The 12,004-nt window shown below is 37.1% G+C and overlaps 2 protein-coding genes across 7 annotated transcripts in view; one reads left to right on the top strand and one right to left on the bottom strand.

Annotated features, from left to right (window-relative positions):
* Positions 1–554: 554 nt before the first annotated feature.
* kifc1 (kinesin family member C1) lies at positions 555–6,518 on the bottom strand. Of its 4 annotated transcripts, none has more exons than XM_059509030.1 (17): positions 5,506–5,631; positions 5,172–5,198; positions 4,807–4,890; positions 4,607–4,703; positions 4,456–4,509; positions 4,210–4,245; positions 3,896–4,100; positions 3,642–3,807; positions 3,383–3,550; positions 3,021–3,140; positions 2,316–2,600; positions 2,015–2,179; positions 1,505–1,643; positions 1,202–1,341; positions 923–996; positions 722–797; positions 555–645 (listed from the first exon to the last, which is right to left on the bottom strand). In XM_059509030.1, exons 2-17 carry the CDS (start codon positions 5,181–5,183, stop codon positions 601–603), a joined length of 1,866 nt encoding a protein of 621 aa, XP_059365013.1. In that variant the 5' UTR covers positions 5,184–5,198; positions 5,506–5,631; the 3' UTR covers positions 555–600. The 4 variants fall into 4 exon arrangements, with proteins under 4 accessions (XP_059365013.1, XP_059365012.1, XP_059365011.1 ...); XM_059509029.1 differs by having other exon boundaries at positions 5,172–5,201; XM_059509028.1 differs by lacking the exons at positions 5,172–5,198; positions 5,506–5,631 and adding an exon at positions 6,441–6,518.
* The window catches only part of LOC132103940 (zinc finger protein 384-like), a 30,919-nt gene continuing 25,131 nt past the window's right edge, over positions 6,217–12,004 (top strand). For 2 of the 3 annotated variants that reach the window (XM_059509032.1, XM_059509034.1), the window contains exons 1-2: positions 6,218–6,380; positions 11,775–11,842. In XM_059509032.1, the coding sequence (XP_059365015.1) occupies positions 11,780–11,842 (63 nt within the window). In that variant the 5' untranslated portion in view covers positions 6,218–6,380; positions 11,775–11,779. Of the gene's footprint in view, positions 6,381–11,774; positions 11,843–12,004 lie in introns of all 3 variants that reach the window. The other variant, XM_059509035.1, reaches the window with a different exon arrangement.

Here is a 12,004-nt window from a genome sequence, read left to right on the forward strand (position 1 = left end):
AAGTGCCTTAAGTTTTCTTATTTTATTATATATATATATTAAAGCCCATAAGAATAAAATAAGGATATATATATATATATATTTGATACATACACGTATACACACACACGCACACACATGTATTGTTTATGATTAACAAGGGATATCTTTCAAAACATTATAAGAAGCTTTCAGTTCATGAAATTTTATTACAGTGGCAAAGTTCAAGTTATTAAAGTATTTTGACAAACTATAATTACCAGGATCATTTATTTGTAAGAGAAACAAATCTTATTTTCATTTCCGTAACTATAAACTATATCCACAATAACAAAACAGTCCAAACTTTGTCCACTTGGCATCATAACGAGGCTCATCACTGCATTACATGACAAAATGGAAAATGTATAAAATTTATAAATCAAGTACAATATACATTTGGTAGCTGTAAAACATTAATAAAAATATTGTCTGCCAGTAATATTGAACATTAAAAAAACGCATCATAGAAATATAAAAAAGACAGGAGAGATGAGGCTAAAGATGAAATAAGTGAAATTTAGATAAAAGTTAAAAACATTTAAAAATGACCACAGAGGATGTTGGGAAATGACAGCTGAACTACTTCCGATTAGCGGACGCTGTTCCAATGACACAGTCGTTCACCTGCAACACCGTAAACGCGAGTTATTAAAGATATCATGTTAAAAAACCTGCCATGTGATCGCATGAGATCACTCACCTTGCTGGCGAAGCGCAGAGAATTGAGCGACTCACTGAAGCTCTCTTCCTCAGGAGATATATTCACAAACATCAAACTGAACGGAGGAAAAGATACAAGTCAGATATTCCTTTAAAATACAGTATTAACATTTTGGAAACCCCTTAAAGGAAAAAATGTCACATGCTATAAAACAAACACGTACTTGAGCAGTATACTTACGTTTTGCTGTTGCCTCCGAGGCAGTTTTGGAGGAGGTACGTGAGCTTTGAGTTACGGTAGGGAACAAAGCTGTCCTGTAGATGTATGTGTAGTTATTAATGCACAGCAAGTAATGTATTTTATATTTAAACAACATCTATGGCTTACTACTTATAATGCACAATGTACCAAGAAGTCTAGAAGACAACAGTTTTGGATTTGAAAATCCACTATGAGGCTGAGAGCATTACATTCTCTTATAACTCAGTATTGCTTCCATATAGTTCACTAAAAACGTACCTTGTTGGCCAAAGCGGCGATCACAATTCCCAGGTTGGTGAGGGAAGAGTTGATGGCGGTCATTTCCTTGAATCGATCTCCTTGAGACTGACTCTTCTGTACTCGCTCGCTTCCGGCCAAATCCACCAGACACAACGTGGCTGAGAAGCAATCGATACATATTTCAAGTCAGATATTGATGTTGAATATAATTGTGGACCAACTCAATATTACATTTGAAGACTTCTCACACTGGGCCTTTAAAAAGAGCAGTTTATCTGTTAAATCCAGTTGTTGCCGATGCAGGTAGTATGTGTTTCTTACACTTGCACTTGGAGTCTCGATCAGAGTTCTGCCCCTCTATGTCAAGCTGGAACACAGAGTGGGAACGTGAAGAGTGATCGTTCATGCCTGTGCGGGCTGTGGAGCGGTTCTGGTTTGCCAACATGATCAAGTTGTGCACCTGAGATATGCAGAAAGAGGCACATTAATAAATTGTACAAGCATGTATGAACAAAACAAATAGAACTCTGATTAGTCTGAACTTCAGAGTAATGTTATTTGAATATAATTGTACGGAGCCCCACACATGACATGCAGGAAAAAAATTGTAGGCTAAAACATGTGCACGATTTACTAATTCGTTACCTCAATATACTAAAACGTGCACATGATTACTATTGCGTTCCCTCTATTTAACTTCTAATAACAAATATAAACCACAAAAACACAGCCTCACATTTTGAAACTTCAAGTTTTAGCAAGCAAGCCCATTCTAATAATTATCAAAAAAAAAAAAAAAAAAAAGAGACAAAAACTTTAAATGAGCATTACCTCATCCTCATTGTTGACTTTTTGGTAGGTCAGGTTGGTAACTGTGATCTCATTGCTGGAGATCTTCCTGATCTCATGCTCCGGTCTCTTGTTTGGCTTTCCTGTGTAGAGAAGATCTCGAAGAGTCTCATTGTAGATCTCCACAAAGCTGGCAGTGAAGGTGTACTAAAAATACCAACACAGAAACGGTCTATTAATAAACAAAACCATGAGGAGGCCAAAAACAATAACTGAAAGAAAAACAAAAATTTAACTTCATTTGTACAACATATTTCATACAAAACATATACATAGCCCTTACCTGCCATCCTTGCTCGCGGAGTGCTTTGGCAGACTTGAATATTTGCTGGACAGCACGTGGAATGACTCCCCACAGCTCCTCCAGATCACTTCCTTCCATAGTAAAGGTCTTCCCGCTGCCAGTTTGGCCATAAGCAAAGCAACAAACGTTGTACCCATCCAGAGCAGACTGCACCAGCAGGGAGATCTCTTCGAAAACCTCACGCTGAGCGGCACGCGGCCCAAACACACGATCGAAGCTGAAGTTATAGCTCTTCTGAGTGTCAGCCGTGCGACCTGTGTGTGACTGGGGAAGAGAAGAGGCTCTTGGTCAAACACTTTAGATTATACCAAACGTAATCTCAGCTGTACTGGTTGCATGCTGCTCTGTTATTGTAGGGACAATGACTCCACATTTCCATGCACTAAACATGGTACAGAACAAAAACTGTGATTGGCTGCTTTGTCAGTCAGACGGTCTATATCGAAGACTATGGCTCTTGTACATTTTTGAGCAAGTAATTACTTGCAGACAACAAAAACAGTTCGTTCTATTTGGCCATTGTCATGTGACCAACAGCATCAGTCGTGTCATGTCACTACCATTCATAAATCCTCTCCTGTGGTCACACAGTTTTTTTTGTCTACTGTATAGTAGGAAATTATGCGATTTTGGATGCAGCTTATAACAAACCATAAGACCAGAAGCATGATGGGAAACATTTACCTCTTCCATTTTGGCAAGCGTAAGAGCCTTGTTGTCATGGGCCGGCAGCTGGATGTGCAGAATATCAGACTGATTGCCGTTCAGCAGTGGGCGGACCCTACAAAAGACTCGGATGTTGCCCTAAGAAGAGGGTGTGGATTCCTTAATTCATTTTTGAACATACATAACTGAATACTTGAATACACAAGTGGGAATTTGGTCTCAATTTGAGCAAACTTACTCAACACAATGTGACAAACTGATACCAAGCAACTATCTTATATATATTTTTGCTCATTTCATAGTGACACACATATCAAGTTAACAATATAGTTTTATATTACTCTCCAAATAAAAAAAATAAAAAAATCATGCATCCTCACTTTGAGCTCTTGAATGGTGTTGTGGAGTTTCCTTCGCTCCATTTCTCCAAGGTGGAGCTCTTCTTTTTGATGGGCCGCTGTCTCCTCGAGGTTCCTGGCCAGTTCTTGGCTCTCCTTCAAACTGTCCTGACACCGGTTCAGTGCAGAGGTCTGGATGGCAAGCTGAGTCTAAAAAAAAGACACAGTAAGAGTTGACAAAATCAGATGACATAAAACATATGTTAACATGAGGTGTAAATGAGTCAGTGTAAATTTTTACCTGTATATTGCGGAGCTCAGACTCCAAATGGTCCCTGAGTCCTTCTAAAACCTTATGCTCCTCGTTTAGCTTGTTGAGGTCCTTTTTAAGACCATCTCTCTCTTTAGAGGTCTGCTCCAGGTCATCTTTCACAGTAGCCAGCTTTACCAGCTCCTCTTCACAATTCCTACAAAATAATCAAGAATATTATCAGATAAATAAACAAAAGACCATCAGGTTCGGATTCATTATGGAGTAATTTTTAACATGCTTACCTGAGACGCTTTTTGAGACCGCTGTTCTCATCTTCGATTTCAGCCTTATGTTTCTGGGCTTTGGTTATGGATTCTTTCAGATATTCATTTTCCTGATTTGCAGATTTTATTTTGCCCTGGAAGTTCTGGACTTTTGTCTCCATGTCACTCACTTTGCCCTTCAGGTCCCAACCTGGCCTCCGTGACATACCTGAACCTGCAGCAGCTAAAAGCGGATCAATTAGCCATTAGACATCTACTGTATTATACTGTATCATAATATTACAAACAAAAAAGAAAAATTTTATCCACACATTTGCATATATATGTTTTACCTTTAGGGACTGCTGCAACTGGTTTTCTCTGGTTACCTTGATGTAAAAACAATGTTGATGTTGAGTTGACATTCACGTCTGATATTACAGCGGCTATAATATTACTGAAATGAGCAGATTGAGTATTTACAGATGGATAAATAAGAAAATATTTTAACCCACATTTTGTGCCAATGACCTGGTTTTAATAGTGTTAAGTGAGGTTTTGGGTGTTTATGATTAGTTAAAGCACATGTTTTGCAATACCTCTTGCGGGGGCAACGGCAACTGTTGCGGCTCCAGTTGGACGAAGAGGTTTGGCTGAAAGAAGAGAGACAACATGAAGACCCCAAACTGCTATTTTAGTAAAATGGCCCCTCAAAATTAAAACAAGATGTTAAATTTCAAAATAACTTACCAGGAGCTTTGACTGGCACAGGACGTCTTGGGGGCACAACACTAGCCGCAGATCTGAACCTCTGAGGTGGTTCTATATCTACCTTGCGCATTTTCTTCTGTAGAAAATGGAGGATGTTTTTCTATTAAATAAATTCTAAAAAGATGAAAATTTGTGATGAAAGCATGAGGAAGGGGGATCTGAATGGACTAAAAGCACACCTGCGCAGGCTGCTGTTGCTCTCCATCTGTGCTGCTGGTGAGAGCCCGTTTCCCAGACATAACAGGGAGACGGGAAGTTGTATTCTGCAAAAGAACCAAGAAAATAACATTAACAGACTTTAAAAAGGTACACATGACAGCAGAGCTGTTAAAAAAAAAAAAAAAGCAGCTGTAGTCTAAAAATAATGCATTCAGCTCTATATTGCTATTGCTATGCTATATAACTATATTGCTGATGAGATGCATAATATTTTGTACTGTACTGAACAGTACCGACAAGCTTTGGCTGCATGTTTATGCTTACAAGTGGATATTAACTTGCATGTTAACCATGCATTTCTAAATGTTTATAATATTACCGTTACCTCTTTGTTCATGGATCTGGTTCAGTTCTTCTTTTAATCAAGCCCCCAAAAAACATAACATTTAAAAACTTTAGTTAGCATTATTAGTTAAATAACTTTATCCATCAACTGCCCGTTTAAATTAATACACTCCAAATTACCGATAAACACATTTACGTGTAATACTGAAAAAAACAGTTGGTGGAAAACATCGCAATTTAGCAGACGTCATTCACGCAACTTCGCCAAATAAACGTACACATCCATACAATATGATTTATCTTTACAAAGAGATGTAAAGGATACATTATCATACTCACGGTTGATGCATGTAATTAAACACAAAACAACAAACCTTTTATACACGGGACGGAGAATAGTAAAGAAAAAAGCACAGCCCAGTAATAATCTCTCGGAGCCGTTTGGATTTCAAATTGAAAATTCTGCGAGTAGTCGCTTTTCCCGCTGATCTCTCATTGGTCGGATCGGGACCAATCAATACAAAACATTCGATAACCCCGCCCCAAATAGGCGGAGACACAACCCTTCGGCATCAACTTGTCAACAACTGTCAGCGAGACTGATAAGAAATACAAGCACAGAGAAGCTTAAACCTATTTTATTGTTTTCCATAACCGTCTTTATTAAAGTGGGTTGGTAATTTATTTACCAAGTCTGCAAAAAGACAGCAGTACAATTAAATGTAAACGAATTTTAAAAAATAGATTATGTAAAGAATACGTACTTACATAAGTAAAACAACAGGTTGTAACACAAATATAAAGCTGTTAAATAAAAACAACTTTTACATGTACAGTACAAGCATTGAAAAGGCACTTTCATACGGATTTCCATATAAAGTTGATTTTTCTTATTCCCCAGTTATATTTATTAAGATGCATAATATGCACATACATCGTGATTCTTATAAAAGTTTAATTAGAAGCACACGAACCCAGTTTTAAATTATCTTTTTTTTCTTTTTTTGCGGAAAATATATGACCTCACATGGCGGAAGTGATTTTGGCGGTAGGCTTGGTGTAATTTTGACCTCATTAACAGGAAGTGTAGTCGAGCGGAGTCGGGCAGCCCTTCGCGAAGGAAAAAAATAGAAAAAAATTGAGGGAAAAAAATCGGTGAATCCAAGGGGTTCGGGCGGATTTGGACGAAGTTTCCGAACTGTCCCGGCCCGGAGGAGCCCTGGGGGTTGAAAGGGAATCGCCAGCACCGGTAATTAACACAGAGTTATCAGTCAATTGTGAATTATTTCTCCAAATTTGAGCAACTCACGCGGGCGCTTCTCCCCCTGTCTCGCCAGCCGGAAGTCTGCATGAAGCTGAGTCTCTCTCGCATTGGCGTCGACGTTTTTTTTTTCTGTCTTGTTTTTTTTTTTTTTTTTTAATCCTCGAGTTTTTTTTCCCTTTTTTATTTTCTCAGCGACACTAACTGAGAGAGGGATGGAGGCATAGGGACATTATTGTTTGCAGGCGGAAGTTTACATGTTGCATAGCTTTTGGTTAGAGCTTCTTTCTTTGCGTGCATAACAAAAGCTGACATTTTAATGGAGGCTCGTTGAGGAAGTCTTGATATCACGAATGGATGGTATTGTGACTTCCCAGCTAACTTTCCTTATGCTTATGCTTTTAACATTTTCCCACTCGATAGCAACATGCAAAGTGAGCTGTCATTGCAGCAAAACACGCGCGCAACCATTACAAAACGAATAAAAAACGCGACGTTTTTTGTCCCTCTTGGTTTTATTTAGGCGTGCATACGAAATAAAATACTATGTGGGAGTTGCACAGAACTTGAGTAAGGTCTTCACATTTGCTTTGGTTTTCTTGTGATCATCAGTAGCAGACAGGTTTGGCGCAGGATTGCGAAGCTTTTGTTTTGATGCCTATTTATAGAGAGCGAGAATCTCCATGCAAGTCCTGCATCTGTCTTACAGCTGAACGATCTGCGGTGCTGTTGCATAAAGCAACCAAATGTGTGCAAAGAAAATCAAATATATATAAAAATGGAAATGTTATGTTTTTATTTTGCCTTTTTTTTTACAACCTTTGCTACTAGTTTAGCCCTGCTGAAAAAAAAGCTTAAATCAGTGTAAACTGGTCTGCTGGTTCCTCAGTCTCGTCAGGATGGTCTGAGTCTGCATGAAATAAAGAATCACCCCATATATTTCCTAAATGCATCAGTGTTTCCCATAGGCTACAGTGATTTATTTGTGGCGTCCTGCCACAATATCAACACTGACCGCCACAAATAGACTTTTCTTTAACTTTTTTTTAATAATTAAAAAAATAAAAAAATCCAACATTATGAGAATAAAGTCGAAATGTTTTGAGAATAAAATCGTAATACTACGAGAATAAAGTCGAAATATTATGAGAATAAAGTCTAAATGTTTTCGAGAATAAAGTCGAAATATTACGAGAATACATTTTCACATATTTGTAATTTTCACAAAGAAAATAGTTTAATGAATTGTTTCACATAAATACAGCGATCTGACAATTAAAGAGCTTATAAAACATAATTTGTGTTTCGCTATAAACTGATTTTAAGTGCCTAGACATTAAAGGAAGGTCTATCAAAAGCACAATCTTATTGCTATTGGGTGGCTGGCGCACTACAAATAACGAATGCAATGGAAGATATGAAATATTATTTCCAAGCATACTGTACCCGCGATTATGACACATGGTATGATTTCTGCTTATAATCCCACTTATATGTGTAGTGCAGTGGTTTTCAACCTGTGGGCCGCGGTGGTATTGCAGGTGGGCCGCCAATTACTATTAAAAGAAATAATAATATTGTTATTATATAAAATGTAAAAATGTCTAAGTCATAACATAATAACATCATTTCATATATATCATTAAATAACAAAAAATAAATATTAAACTGTAACTGTTATTTTCTGTTCATTGCCAGTTCATTCTAGGGCTGTGCGATTAATCAAAATCATCATAAAATCACGATTTGAGCATGCACGATTTCTAATTCACTTTATAGCATGATTTTCCGCGGCCCTGACCTCCAGCAGTAAATTTCAGATCCAATCAGAATGCAACACGCCTAGCGCTAGAACAGAACGGACTGGGAACGTAACTCAAGGTTCACACACTGTCTGTGATGCGTCTTTTTTTCCGAGCCCATGTTAACGGATCAGAGCGTTCACACGCAGTAAATTAAAAACTTGCGAAAATAATTAATATCTAGCACATGAGCATAGAGAGAGTTGTGAGTGCACAGGACGCAGTTTGAGTGAGGGGAGACAGGTTTAACACGTCTGGTTTTGTGACAGAGCAAAGGAAATCCGCGTGCAAGCAGAGAGATTCGCACTCACGCATTATTTGAATGTGCTTTCGGGTTACAATAACACGCTCTCACTGCTGCTTCTGAACTGCATACACATACTATATACGCACTGCAGACGGAGTACGTGTGAACCTGTATAATGTATAACAAATCTATTTCAATACCTGAGGCACCGCTACAATTAATGAGCTCTATGAACAATGCATGGCAAAAAAGAAAAAAAATTCCCTGCACACGGGATTTATTTATTTATATTTTTGCCATAAGTCTGTAACTTTTGTTACACATTTACTATAGTGATTATTTTGACTTATGTCTGTTCTAGAGACGTTACAACTTTTTGATAACTTTAATTGGTTTTCTTTTGGAAATATGTTTCAAATTAATCCTGAATGCATTTATGACTTTAAAGAATATCTGTGAAATCGCAAAATTGATAAAAGTCCATATCGCACAGCCCTAGTTCATCCAATAAATACAGTTAACCATCTAGCTTCTGAGTACTTAGTTATTAACCCAACAATAGCGGGGTCAGTTAATTTTTTTGCAGTGGGCGGTGCAAACATATGTGTGTGGTTGTGTGGGCCGCGAGTTGAAAAAGGTTGGGAACCACTGTTGTAGTGTATTAAAAAAAGCGTTAAATAAGAGAGCTACAGCGCCTCCCAATGGATGTCGATTAGGTGTGTGAGCTGATGTTAAGATAAAAAAGTGTTTCCTGTTCAGTCTGTTAATAAATATAATATTCTTGACTTTAAGCTTGGACGCAACAATGTTCAAATCAATACCGGTGGCCTGCAACTTCTCCCGGTGCTCTCAATCCAGGAGATTTGCATGCTCAATAAAGGCCTACTCTCAAAATAATATAACTTTAATTTCTACGATTTAAATTATTGAAATATTTCGACTTTATTCTTGTAGTGTTACGACTTTAATCTCGTAATGGTATAATTTTTTTTTTCAACATGGCACTAAAACGCCATCGTAAAAATCTTACTTCAGTGTAGAGCTGAATTCTCTTCTTTTTAATGCTCAAAAAATGTAAGACAAATATCAGCAAATAAATATGACAATGACAACAAAATAAATAAAGAATAGAAGTTGGTGATTATTTAATACAATACACACTGAAGAAACAAAAACTAATTGATGAACTCTTAGATGTCATTTAAAATTACAAACAGCTTTTTTGTTATTAGACAATTGGATCAGTGAAAGGTATTGCTCAAATTCTTTCATGAAAACAAAAGAGAGAGGTCTGGAGTTTGGATATTTGCATCTGTGAACGCGGAGTTTTGCAAGCAGCAAAACCAGATTCACTACATAAAACAGTTTTTTTTATCAGACGGTACATACTCTGTAAAACCCAGCACTACGTCCTTCCAAAACAGGGCACATTCATTATAAATTTTACTCCTAATGAAACCTAAAACATCTTGCCAAAATGTATTTGTAAATGGACAGTTCCCAAAGAGATGAAGAGGAAATATCACTTTTGAATTTCTTCATGTAGTGATTTGCAGGATAGAACGTTTGAATTATTTTGTAAGAAATTTCCTTTATTTTTTATGTGGTGCTGAAATTGCCTATAGCTGGATGTCTTTAGGGATTTCCTGGAACGTTTTGTTGCATCTGTGAGATGTATTTGGAGTTTCTGCATGAGTATGAATGAAACATACATTGCATGAGTGCACTCACTAATGCTCACACCACCCTATTTTGGGTAAAAAAATAGGAAAAATAAAACTTATCTGTAGAAATAATTGAAACTGAAAGAAATTCGTTTTTCTCTGGTGTTTTACCACCTCAAGTTGTTTCTGTTAATGTAAAAGTATACCTAATTGTCTTTGTCATGTTCTGGCCTTGTTATATATTCATCTTTCAATAAAAATCAAAAATGTTATGTTTAAAATTTTTGCCCATGGTATAGAATATCGATATCGTATCGAAGTTATGAATTCCCCCTGGGGAAATGGAAGTCTGTGGGAAACACTGATGCATGTGTTAGATTTTATTGTTAACAATTAATCATTGCATGTTTAAAATTTTTCCTTTTGTGTTTTATATATATATATATATATATATATATATAATTTTTATTTTTATTTTTATATTTATTTTTATTTTACAAGTGGAAATTACAGACTTTTCTCTGGTGACATTTGCTTCTGAATCGCTTCTGAAATGGCATTTGAGTGTCTTTACACACTGTTTAACGCTGTTGAGAGGAGGCATAAAAGCATTTACCCAGCAATCACAAGTGTTTACTTTAATACTAAGGGCTCAGGTGGTCCAGGGTTACCATCATTTAATCTAACTGTTATAGGACATTGCATCTTTAAACTGGTTTTTAAGCAGGAGCAGCCTTAACTCATGTTTTGCGCAGCTTGTCAGTGTACAAAGGCTTTGTGTAGTTGATGCTACTCCATGTGAAAGCACGCACATGAGGAGATTTACCACTGATTACAGAACCGGCTTTACTGACGAGATGCGCATTAAATATCATGCTGATATGAGCTGAGGGACGGGACATTTAGATGTGCACTAGGCACAAATCTAGCAAATCACAACAGTGGACCAGCTTACCATCTCAGCCCATTGTGTATTTCTGAAGGAGAGGCTTCATAAAATTAGGAAATTATCAGTGTTCATTGGGGAAGGGACAGAGCTGTGTAGAATAAAGATAAATTATGTGAAAAAGAATGCATTTTTTTTTTTACAAAGCATTAACATGTTAGCCTGCACCCCATAAACACAATCAAGCCTACAAAAAACAGTCAACCATCCCTTTTTACAAAAATTCAAGTGAAAACAGGAAATCAAAAAAAAAAAAAATTATAAAAAAAAATCTAATGGTATATCAGTGATACTGAAATAACACTTATTCCAATGTGTGTTACAATACAGAAGAAAAGATTGGTCACTACTTCCATTTCATTGCAACTTTAAGAGGGGTTTTGTTTGGTCATTCTGCTGGACTAGTTGGCAGACTAGGTATGTTTTACACATTGGGTCGTGCATGCACCAGGATTCCTAACCCAACACGCCTCTTTGCTAAGCATCCACCAAAAATTGCTTCTAAGTTCTTTGCCTAAAGAGAAATAAAGTCCTTATTGTCCTTAAAAAACCTTATTTTTTACGTTATGCAAGATGCTTGGATGCCAAAATTAATACGGTCTTGACCAAGTGAGTGCATAAACCTACAGGCCACACGAGAAACATAAAGGCGAGGTATCATTTCACAAGTGTTGCCAAAGGCAGAGTGGGTGTTTTACAAGTTATGTTGCTTTTCAATTGCAGAAATAATGGAAGATTCCCATTTCAACTCATCATACTTTTGGTCTCCCGTACCAACAGTACAAGGACAGGTAGACACCTTATTATTGGACTCTCTTGTACAGTAAATCCTTGTGTCTTTAACAGACACGCCATGCTTTTAGAACACAATCTAGTAAACCAAAAAAACAAACAAACATGCATACCAGTCCGGGATGGCTAACACCAGCCTCGCACTGAACCATGTGAAAGTA

Source organism: Carassius carassius, chromosome 25 (assembly GCF_963082965.1).
Source record: "Carassius carassius chromosome 25, fCarCar2.1, whole genome shotgun sequence".
Lineage (NCBI taxonomy): Eukaryota > Metazoa > Chordata > Actinopteri > Cypriniformes > Cyprinidae > Carassius > Carassius carassius.

What these genes read in the sequence shown, in the direction of transcription:
- kifc1 (XM_059509028.1), bottom strand. Translation starts at nt 6,503, where the DNA reads ATGCGAGAGAGACTCAGCTTCATGCAGACTTCCGGCTGGCGAGACAGG. An exon ending in AGCAACAGCAGCCTGCGCAG is followed by an intron (nt 4,704 to 4,806) that starts GTGTGCTTTTAG and finishes CATTTTCTACAG; the next exon opens with AAGAAAATGCGCAAGGTAGA. An exon ending in TCGCCGCTTTGGCCAACAAG is followed by an intron (nt 997 to 1,201) that starts GTACGTTTTTAG and finishes ATACATCTACAG; the next exon opens with GACAGCTTTGTTCCCTACCG.